This window comes from Poecilia latipinna, unplaced genomic scaffold (assembly GCF_001443285.1).
Source record: "Poecilia latipinna isolate Pla-1442-1.1 unplaced genomic scaffold, P_latipinna-1.0 Scaffold606, whole genome shotgun sequence".
NCBI lineage: Eukaryota > Metazoa > Chordata > Actinopteri > Cyprinodontiformes > Poeciliidae > Poecilia > Poecilia latipinna.
The window spans coordinates 244,699-256,598 of record NW_015113222.1 but is presented as its reverse complement, the minus strand read 5'-3'; the positions used below and the strand labels follow the sequence as shown (position 1 = coordinate 256,598).

The following is an 11,900-nucleotide window of genomic DNA, read 5'->3' as shown; positions in this document are numbered from 1 at the left end:
AATGTTTTTTTTTTTTTAAAAATTTGGCTTTGCAAAATTTTTTTTTTTTTTTTTTGTATCTGACATAACATGGCTTTACAAAAAAAAAAAATCTGCAGATAACCTTCCGAAAAATGATTTTAACATAAATCATATTTAAATTTTTCATTCATTTTCAAGTAACTTCTTGAAATGGGACCCTTTCATACAAATAAACTCATGTACTGATGAGCTGTCAAAGTGACAAAGGAAGATTTTCATGTTGGTCATTGAAGTTAACATGAACTGTTTATGAAGAACAAGCAAATCCTGTAGAACATACTGAAATGCTTTTAACAAAAAAAAATACAAATGTTACTTGCCTCATCATCTCATCATGCATGGTCGGGTTGTGGCTTCATCTGCAGGAGTTGGGTTGGTTCTCTGGTCCGTTATGGCAAAGAACGAGTTGCGCCAGAAAGTGAAGCTCTTGATCCACAGGCAAGTGTTCGCTCTCTCGACTTCCGGCCATCACTGCTGAAACGGCATAAAAATGTCACCAATTTGACTGCATTTAAACATATGATGTCTGTAATTGTGGGATGCAGGCGTGTTCACACAGTTGCTGCTGATAAGAGTTCATTAAACTGCTGCATGCTGGAAGCCTGCAGTCCTAAATGAGCCAGTTGATCTTTATGTGCAGCTATATTGAAGACACAGGCTGGCGAGTCCATTCACAGACTGACCTGTTGTTGCCAGTGGGGTAACTGTAGTGTGGCAGCGGGACTACAGTACAGTGGAAGGAATTTGCTGTTTGGGATGACGTGAAGATGAGTCACATGCTCTTCTTCACTTTGAGCCAACAAAGTTCAGAAGGAGAAATGGTTTGAGCCACAACAGTTTTGCTCTTTCCACAGAAAGTACAGATTTCATTAACAATCCCACCACACAGACCGCAAACTTTGCTCACAACCAGAATGTTTCTCTTTTTTTTTTTTTTTTTTTTCCTGTTTTTTTTTTTTTTCCTCGGGAAAGGTTAATATTTCCTCTCGGTCGCTGTTCGTTTTCTGCTGCGGTTATTTTAGCACCTGTTATCCCACTTCTCCACGCCGCCGCCTCTTTACTCATGTTGCCTCTCCCTCCGCCAGTACCCTACGGCATCGTTTCCCCACCATCTTCCAAGAGCATCTGTTGTTATAACTTTGCACTTTACGGCACTCACTTTGAACATTATCTCCCTCTGGCCTTCCCTGCATGATGAAGGGTCATTATTTTAAACCCCCTCTTAAACATGTCTGTGTGCTCCTCCGAAAAAATCTAATTGGAGACAAAGGAAGCAAGCGCACTTCCCCTTAATGACAAAGAAGGCACTTGTAGCAGTTTTAACAATCCGAGCCCATCCTCTCTGAGATAATATTCCACCTCTTCGTGTTCGCCGTACTCGTCTTTTCTCATCCGACGTGCCGCCACACGCACAGCGAGAAGGTGCAGGAGGCGGCCTTCTGAGAATTTTAATCCAGATCTCCCAGCCTCTGCAGATGTTGCTGCGTCGCATGCCGTCAGGAGGCTCGGAGCGTGCCCATGTCCTGCTCTCGGCAGGTAATGGCTGCAGCGGTCATTAGACTGCGACAGGAACACTTAAATGCAGTGGGCAAGCTGAAGTCGAGCAGTGGCGCAGACCGGAGCAATAAAGCGCACCGTGCTTGGCTCATTATATGTAGGAAGCCATCATTGGTTGGAAAAATGTTTTTCAGCAATATCCCATTGATCAGTGGTTCATGGGAGGGTTTTTTTTTTTTTTTTACGATGGTATTAGAAATTATTTTTAGATCTACTTGCCCATTTCTTCTTCTTAACTGCATTTTGTCACCTCTGAAAAGACATGCTTGATCTTGCCGGGTTGCCGGTGGAAAGAAAGGACTAATGATGGCAAGAGCCAAAACCAGAGCTGTTGTGGGTGGAAAAAAACCAAGAGGTGTTGTTGGCTCATTTTCAGTTTTCTGGTCTCTTGGGGAATCTGTGGAGACACTGGTGTGGCTCCACAGATTTGATGCCAGTTCTTGTTCTGAGTTTGGGCTTAAATCAAACGTGCAGCGATTCCTCATGGCTTTCTCAGAGCAACGGTTTATTTTATTTTTTGCATTTATGCAGTCTTTTCTGATTGTACAGGTGTGCACTTTTGATATGAAAAGCAGCAAAATCCCTCTGTTTTACCCATTATGAGATTTTTTTTATAGATTTCTTTTTAGCACCACATGTGAAAATTGTAACTCTTTAGTCTTTCTTTAGTAAATAGCCAGAAATTTGGGTGTATGAAACCTGATGGAAAGTTGAGAAATAGTCTAGCCTTCTTGCTGCAAGTGGTCGTTTGTCGTTTGTCCGAGGAACAAAGGGAAAGTTATATTGAGTTGTAGCATTTTAAAACGAAGATGGGGTAATTCCAGAATGGCAAAAGATCACATTTTCTTACTTTTGGCTCACTTTTAACCACGATTGATTTGTCTGGTAATCAGTGCACAAGCCTAAACATGAGCTCCTTTCTCTGTGCGTCTTTAATTTGTGTAGATTAAAATTGATTTGTGCTAAATGAATGTTCACGTCCACCTTTGTCTTCATCCTTTTGTTGCAACTCCCCCCCCCCCCCACAAGCAAGAAAAACACCTACATGTGAACCTTTCTGTATTTAACAACTATCCATTAAGTTATAAACATCAATCATCAGACAATAACATTTAGTTAACCTCCAGTGGTGTCTAAAAAACATGTTTTTGAAAAAAATTACCACCCAGTCTTGTTGAATCCTTTCTGAATCCCTCCTGACCTGCCAGCTACTCCATCTGGCTGGCTGTTGTGATGAGCTTTTAGAGAAGCAGACCCCCGTAATGCTGCTAGCCGAGGCTTGTTTTCATGGAAAAGTGGTATGCGTGTTGTCGTTTTTGGGGGATTGTGAAATGCATGATTTTGTGTCTTTGTTAACTGACTGGCAGGTGGATAAGCCGGTGGACTTGTACCTTGGGCCTGGAGGGTGTGAAAACATTGTGGCTTTGAGTTGAAGGTTGTCCTGAAGCTACAAATGGACCTAAAGCTTCAGAGGATTTTCACTGAGAAAATGTTAGCAGCAGCCATACAGACGGTGCACATATTGCCGGTTTGCTGCTGTTGAACGGCGTTTGACTGGTCGCTACAGATGATGGACATTTTCATTAAACCCGTCTAGTCTTCATCCCTTAATGTATAAAATAAATTTGAAGACATTTATTATGGTCTAAACACAATTATTATTAAACTAACGTCACTTTCAAGAGTGAAAATGTTTAAGAAATAAAGTGCAGACAGCCTGTTGAATACAAACTACAAAGCGACTCAAAGGAAACAGCTGAAGTCTTTCACTTTGCTGTCCAATGTTAGTTTTACGTCAGATTTGCCTCCATTACTGCCCTCTTCATTTTGGATTGTTCATTTAAAAGCTCCTCTGTAAAAATTTCTCCATTTTAAGCTGAACTTTATTGTCGTTGTAATGGGGGTATAAATCGCAAAACGCCTGATTTCTTCATTTGTTACACATTAAATGGTTATTTTGTATTAATGGGGTCAACATGTTTTAGACCAAATACTCAATAATGGAGAAAAAAACAGCATTTTTTTAAAAAAATTTTCTGCATCACGTATTTTCCTGTAAAGGGGGACGCACGTTTTGGTTAACGTACTTGTCAGATGCCTGTGCCAAGCTGTAAAGTCTACATGAGGTCCTCTTATGTTTATTTGCAAGTTTTTGTCTTTGTGATGTGGGAGCTGCTGTTTTTTAGATCGCCAGTTTATGTCTTTTATACGGGGGCTTGCAGGATTCCCCCAAGAGAAATGCCTTGGGAAATCATTTTCATGTTCAAAAATCCTGTTTTTGGGGAGCGTGGGCCGCTTCCAGCAGCGAAACGACTCCTGTAGTGTTTAGCAAGTCATACGGACAAAAATTAGCTTAAACAAGCGAAGCTGCATGGTCTGCTGCCTAACAGCCTGGTTAGTTTATTGCTTTGATCTCTAAAACTGGTATAAATTTCACAGAACTTGCTAAATAAATAAGCTGAATCCATGGGCCGCGTCACTTTATATGAACCAGGATATCTTCTGATGCCAAACGTGGCTTTTAAAGCGACGTCGTGTAAAAGCAGGTGAAAGTTGATTTGAGTGTGAGATCTTGGCGTCTCCTCTCTATGCATCTGCCAACCCATTGCCTGTGCACCCCCCACGCACGCACGCACACACACACACACACACACACAGCAAATTGATAGGCTTCCCTTTGCATGTTCGTGAAGATGACAATGGTGCAGGTCAGGTTACCTACATCATTAGTTCTGCCTCAGGACACACACACACATACACACACGCGGAGCGCTCCAGGAGAGAAGATGGACCGGACCACCCCAGAGCCATCGCCGGTGGGGATTACTCGAGTATCCCAGAATGCACTGTTTACCAGCAGGAGCGTCTGTACTGTCATTTGACCTGCAGCTCCTCTGACCCATTAACAGTCAGAAACTCTTCTCTTTCATGACTTTGGAGGAAAACGTTCTTTTTGTTTTAGCGATAAAAAGTAGTTGCGTTTCCCGTCTGGTTTCAGTGTCGATTTCAATGTCCCCTTGGTCAAAATACTGCACTTAAAGAAGACTGGACACCAAATACCAGTTGGAGGGTTTGTGTTGGGTTATAAAACATGCCAAACTTTGCACATCTCATAGAGAAATGTTCAGGCGTCGTCTGAAAGTTAAGAGTATGGCTCAAACTGCAAACCTAGGAAGTAATGGCAGCCACCTGAACTTGACAGGCCATTAATCAAGGTGGTTAACTTTGGTTGAACCTCAGAGATCACCCAATAGTTCTGTACATCAATCTGGACTCTATGGAAGAGTGAAGATGACGGCCATTGTTGAAGAAAGCCAGAATATGTTCTGTCTGGGGTTTGCTGCAAGCCTTGTTGGAGATGGACATGCATGCATGTGGAAGCAGGTAGTCTGGTCAGATGAGACCAAAGTGTGGACTCAAATCTGCGGTGGAACTTGTAAATTGATGTCCTGACGTTTTCCATCCAATTTGACTGACTTGAGTTGGCAAAATGTTCAGTCTGTAGATTTGCAGAGTTGGCGTCCCAAAAATTTTGCAGCTGGAGTCGCAGCCGTAGATGGTTGTATGAAGTATTGCCACACTTTCCAGCTTTTTAATTTTCTTCTTAAAAACATGTATAAGATTTTTCCACTCCACTGTGAGACACAGACTTGTCTAAATGTCATAGAGGTCTGCAACCTTTTACAACCTAAAAAGCCATTTTTTTTTTTTTTTTTTTGCTTTCAGGCCAGTTAAATATAACTAGTTTAGAGCCACTACAGTCACATGACAGCTTATGATTTTTAGATGCTTAGTCACTCTAGGAAATTTGGTGTCATTTCTAAAGAGCCACCATTTTATGTATATTTTTAGGATTTTAATAAAAGATTAATGTAATTTTTGCAAGAAAAGGATGGATTTTTTTTATGTAGGACAGAAAGCATATAGATCCCAATCTGATGAGAAAAAACTGATCTAAAAACATATTAATTGTACTTTTGATGTCATTCTTTGCAAAAAATTAAATGCAATTATTGCTTATTGCTAATACCTACATTTGTTACATCTGGATTTAAAAACATTAGTCGGTTCTTTATCATTGTTGGTCAAAGTTACTGTTGCAGAATGTCCAAAGAACCAATTTGTGGTTACGGAGCCGCAGGTTGAACACCTATGGTTTAATCATCTAGACTCTCACTAAAATCAATTGAAGCTGGCTGCAAAGTGATGAAATGTGCTAAAGTTCAGAGGGTGTGAATATTTTCATAATTATGTAGTGTGTTGGCCTTATTCTCGGGGGGTAAAAAATGGGGCCCCGCTACCTGTTCACTCCCACTGCTGGTGGCACTGGCTGCATTTTATTTGACCTTTTCTTCCCCTTTCTTTGAGAAAACAAGCCTGGCCTTTTTATCCTAATCGGGCCATCAAACCCCTCTGTGCTTTTATGTCCTAATTAGAGGGTAAAGCTGCAGTGGAGTCTCTCGCTGCGTGCCGCTTCCAAATGTTTGGTTGCTTAAGGGTGGCCCGGTTTTGTCCTGATTGAAAGCGATGACCAGGAAACATAAACACACGTCGCTGAGGAGCACCAGTGGGTTCAAGATCCAAGTCCACGAGTCGCTGCAGCGCGTGTGGGTGAGAAGCTCCAAACGGAGAGCCCCGAAAGATGGCTCTGGCGAAGTCGTCCTGCCGATCGCCCAGCTTCCCCCACCCCCGCTCCGCGCTTCGGAGGGTCCGGTTTCACTCCGTCTAGTCTGGTGTTTGTTTTAAATTTATTCACCACAGGTTTGCAATCACTGCTTAATTTCATGGCTTGATGTTTCAGTTTTACCTAATGCCAATAGCATTTGTGGCTTTTGTTTTTTAAAACCAAGTTCACACGCATTCTGTTCGAGGAAGGGTGGCGAACGAGCGCTGAAGCCCCGTTTGAACGCTCCGGTAAATGAGCCAACCTGACATTGACGGAGTTTCAGATTAAAGCAAAGCTAAGTTGAGCGAAGGGAGTGCAGCAGAGAGCGTAATTTAAACCATGCCGTCTTAATCTCACTCTGCTGTTGTTTTCAATAACAATGCAGGCATGGAAACCAGAAAACTACAGTCCAATTTGTGTCTGGAATTGACTGGACAGGTTGTTTTTGCTTTGTGATGGAACTCATTTGGATCATCTGACATTGGACACGCCGACGTCTGATTCTGCTTCCGTGTCCCATCTAGGATCCCCTCCTCGCCGAGATGCTGCAGAACAACAAGGACCAGCTCGTGTGTTATCACGAACACGACTCCCTGCTGGACCACAAGGAGGAGGAAGCCCTCAGCGAGGAGGACCGCAAGGCGGCCTGGGCCGAGTACGAAGCAGAGAAGAAGGTGAGAAAACGGCAGCTCACACATGGCGTGGTCAAGAATGAAATTTCTTTGGTGTTTTCCTGGTCTGGAGAAATAATATACGGTATCCCTTTCATTGCTCCAAAACTCAGCGTAGATTTTTTTTTTTACTTGATAAATTGTCTAGAAAGGACAGAACTCTGCAAACAAATGTGTAATTTTAAAGCCTCAGCCGTCGTCTCCTCCGTTGTTGTTGAAAACCCTGACGTCACAGCGCGAATTGGAGCCACTGAGAACCTGTTTTTGTTTATGAATGTTAGATTGCTTGGCCTATCATCGCCCACAGCAAGCAGACGACAGGAACTGCTGCTGCTGGTTTGGGTTCAGCTTTTTAAATCTCTAAAGTTGGCTAAGCAGTGCCAAAGCTTGTCAAAGTGAGGATGTCGGTTCACAGAAGGTTAGAAACTCCTCGCTCTCTGTCTCCATTGTTCTCCTCTCCTTTCCTGCGGGGCAATTAGCGGGGTTTATTTGGAGAAGTGCAGAAAGGGGCTAATGTTGTACAAGGGCAAATCTTCCCTCCCCTCTTAATCCTAGATTCTAATTCACCCTAATGGTTATTTTTCCAACACCCTGTTCTCTCTCTCCTGTCTGGTGTGTGCAACAGCAGCGTTTCCCTCAGAGCTTTTGTGCTTTTCAGTAAATCGGAGAGTTTACTGAAAACATGGATTCTGGGGTCAAATCATTAATGTTCACACTTCTACCATCTCTGCCACAGTAAAGATCCATATATTGGTTCCTGATAAAACGATCATGTTTCTACTGTGGAAACTTGCTTAATGTACGTTTAGGCAGCTAAAATCAAATTGTACAGCTACCCACAAGTAGTTCCTCTGTCATAGGAAATATATTTAATGAGGGCTGATTTGAAAACGGGACTCTTACTTGGCTATTTCGCTGTCGTTCACTGTAACATTGTAGGACAGTATTGAAGCTTAGCATAGGGATAAAGGCATTGGGTGAAAGAAGATTAACTTTACTTGTAATATTTAATTTATTGAAATTATTGAGTAGAGTTTCTGGAATAAAGCCATCTCTGATCCCAACTTGTGCTTAATGAATCTGCTTTTAGTGTAGGGGTAATTCAGTCCAGGTTTGCCAAGTCGTAGTGCTATAAATATTAAAACGTAGCTGATCTGAGTTGGTCCAGATGCTTCACCCCCCTCCCCCCCAAAAAAAAAAAAAAAAAAAAAAAAAAACATGCAACAGCCCTTTACCACTTTGCAGAATCAAAAGCCAAATTAAGCATCATGTTGTTTTTATGACCTGTGAAAAGTATAGCTAATAAAGCCCTGCTAGGTAAATATTTTCTTACATTTCTAGAATGTTGTAAAGACTTTTCCAAATGTCGCTGGAAGAGTGACGGTCTGAACTAGGACATGTAGAAGGCCTGAGAAGCTCCTCATCCACTGCAGGCTGTCCCATCAGAGGTCCATTCAGTTTTTGGTTTTGAATTTACGAGAGCAACAACTGTAAAGAAACCCAACCTCTGTTCTAATGTCTTCTCAGTGTAACCTTCGACTGGTGCTGGTGAGAAAAAGCCACATGTATAAGATCAGATTTACAATGTGAACAAAAGTGGGGGGCGAAACCAAGAATGCGATCGAGCTCTCGAAATAAAATTGAAGCTCTGAGTTCTTTGTTCCTCTAACGCACACACCAAAGATGATTTTAAAATAATCTGAGCCACATTTGAAAATTTAGTCTAGATTATTTCTTTCACTTCATTGAAGTGATCTCCATCCTGAACGGCTGCGTGTTAAAAGTGAAGAGTGTGTATTGTGGTTGTTTGGAGGGTTTGTACTGTTTAGATTTGCACACCTGTCTCTGACCAGGTCCAAAGGCCCCCGTTGCGCCCCCCCCCCCCGTTCACTCACACACACACACACACACACATCCTTCTACATACCGGATGGCCAGATTACAGGGCATGGGGAAACCATCTGCAGCTGAGACTCAATTACATACAAACATCGGCATTCTGCTGGCCTTTACTGAGACAAGACTGTTTACTTCAGGTCATTACACACACACACACACACACACACACACACACACTTAATACAGCAGGAGCTGCTTGATACTGGGAAACTTGTTGCTCTCACCGAATGAATGTTCAGAATTTTATGCTGTAACGTCTTTTTCTCTCCAGATGGATTTTAGAAAAGTTTTGAAAGATGTGAGAAAAACGTGAACTCGGATCTTTTTTGTCATATTTAGTTTGAGGCAAGGAGCAGAGCCGTGTTCTTTGAATCTCACCTGGCAATCTGTATCCTAGTCATTAGGGTTATCTTTAAAGTGATCTGCTATAAAACAAATGGCACTCTACATTTAATCAGAATTACATGGTTGAAGTCGGGATTTTGTCCCACTTTTATAGGCTGTTGTAAATAGCTTTTTTGAGACGTACCTCGACAGATGCAGCTTCAGTCTTCAGCAAAGACGTCGTTTTATACAAAGCAGTTTGCTGAACTTCTAGACTAAACCTGCTGTTTTTATTGCTCCGTTTTGATACGACTCATTGATAACATATTTCTCTAGTTTTAGTTAATTGTGTTTAAACAAACCTTTGGCATTAGCAGCCTAAATTTGCTGGTGTGTAAGCACAGGCAGAAGAGGTCCCATGACATGGAGACCAGAGGCTGCAGCAGCCTATACGGTCTTTTTCACTCTAAAAATGTCATTTAGAGGGTGGAAAACACTTGGATTGTTGTGGAAAACCTTTAATTTTAATATTTGTGCTCACAAAAATTGGCCATGAAAATGCTGTGTCGTCGTTGGAAGATTATTAGCCACTTATTCAATAAAGCAACAAATCTGTTGGCGTTTTGTTTTGGTGCTGCTGGTGACATTTGGAGACCGACCGGCGCTTAAAAGTGTGCATCATCCTAACTTTTGTCCAGCTGTGGGCCAAACCCCATTTCCAAATCCCTCACACTTGACCTTATGATCACAAAGCAGCCATACCATCTGTAGACTGGGCAACAGAAACCTAACATTTTCCCTAAAATAATTCACCATTCCCATTGTCTTCTAAATGTGTCCAGGTTTTTATTGTAGATTGTAAAAAGAAAACAATGTTTTAAAAAAAGCTTGTTGTCTCTGAAGTGGCCCATAAAGTTAACAGCTAAATTACACTGAAGGAAATTAAAATGTATAACAAATACCTTGAATACTGCTGTAGAGGTTGGTTTTGAGCCACTTTTACAGCCCCTAAGCCTGAATACAGGTGACGGGTTTGAATTGGCAGATGAAACCACATTCATAGCTCTCAACACATTTAGATCTCCCACAATGCCATTTGTCTGTCAACTATGCGAATCAAAGCCATTCAGAAACTTCTTGTAACTTTACTGAGAAGTTGGAAACGGCATCACACAGGGTGAAGATAAAAAAAAAAAATAAGTCACAGATCTAAAACAAGTATCGGGAGGGGAGTTTCATCCTAGACTCGGGTATTGATCCTATCATAATCAGTGCTAATTCACTGATTATTAGTGATCAGCTAAGGGTTAAAACAGACGCCATGGAGACCAGGAAGCCCTGATCAGGCAATAACCTCTCAAATCCGGTCAGATTTTTAGTATTTTGTGAGAAACCTCGTCTCTCAATAAACAGTTGCTCTTTTTGCCTCTAAAGTCCAGTCTAATTGATAGCTGCCTCCCCCTCCCCTGCCTGTTTCTCCGCCTTGTTTTTCTCAGGGCCTGTCGATGAGGACCAACTACGCTGCGAACTACGCTCAGCCAGACATGGGCACATCTAACTACTTCTCCTTCAATATGGCAGCTTTGGCCACCATGTCCAACCAGCAGCTGGAGGTAAGTAATGAGCCCCATATGCCTCCCCCCACAGCACGGCGCCCCACATTCCTCATCCCTCCCCTCCGCCGCCCCCACTCACTCCTAATTGTGACACCAGTCTAGCAGCGGCTGACCAGTTCATAATGTCTGGGGCGGCTATTAATACACAGTCACTGAGGGAGGGGAGATGCACACCGCAAAAGGCAGCTTGGTGTTTAATGCAAGTCAAAAATACTTCAAACTTCAACCAATTTACATGTTTATAGAAGCTCTTTTTATTTGGAATTCCTGGAAGTGTTGAACAGTAAAAACACAGATCTCCATGGGAGACATTTACTGTTGGTTTGTCACTGCATGGAGTCTTTGTACTATTTTTATTTACTATATTTAAAGAAAAATCCATGGACTCCGTGGTTGTCTTCGCCCCCCTGCTGCGGTGAAAAACTCACCTGTTTCTAATTGAATGTTTCATTTCTCTTCTACGTTTCATCCAGGACCTCATAAACCAGGGACGGCAGAAAGTCATTGAAGCAACAAACGCTTTGAAAGCCTTAGCTCGGGAGTCGATGGAAGACGTCATTGCCAGAATAGTGAGTTTTAAAAGCTTTAAATCGGTGCGGATCACGGCTCCCAGTCGTTAATAAACCTTCTCCCTGCAGTGGAAGGACAACCCAACGCTCACAGAGAGCCAGGTCCAGGCGCTCTCGCTGAGGCACCAAGCCACCGTGGAGATGGAGCTCAAGCGCAGGGAAGGCATTTACAGAGAGGTCCTCAACAGGCAGCAAACGGTGAGACTGACAAAAAAATAAAAATACCGTGTTGTAGTTTTGAATCTCCTTACCTTTGCATTTTTGATCTCTATCCATTTCACCTTGGAATAATAACATTTTTAACTCTCGGATTATTGTACAAAATCGTGTGGATCTAAACAAAGCTGTAGGTTGGGCTCTTTCACATGTTCTTAAAAACAGTTTAGTAGTCATTAGATTCTCCCAGCGTTATAATGCCATGCAAAATGGATCACAGGCTACGAACACTTCAGAATGACATGGTTACAGTAGTAGCCATTAAACAATGCTGCAGCCATTACAAGGGCACAGTGGTAACTATGTAGTTTGTCATATTAAAAATACAAACTTAAGTGGATTTTATGTAATGGACCTATTT

General features: G+C 42.2%; 1 protein-coding gene across 1 annotated transcript in view; it reads left to right on the top strand.

Annotated features, from left to right (window-relative positions):
- Window positions 1-11,900, top strand: part of atrx (ATRX chromatin remodeler) — a 45,008-nt gene that overhangs the window by 31,918 nt on the left and 1,190 nt on the right. The window contains exons 31-34 of the mRNA XM_015042887.1: window positions 6,769-6,918; window positions 10,635-10,751; window positions 11,228-11,323; window positions 11,393-11,521. Coding sequence (XP_014898373.1) covers window positions 6,769-6,918; window positions 10,635-10,751; window positions 11,228-11,323; window positions 11,393-11,521 — 492 coding nt within the window. The remainder of the gene's footprint in view (window positions 1-6,768; window positions 6,919-10,634; window positions 10,752-11,227; window positions 11,324-11,392; window positions 11,522-11,900) is intronic.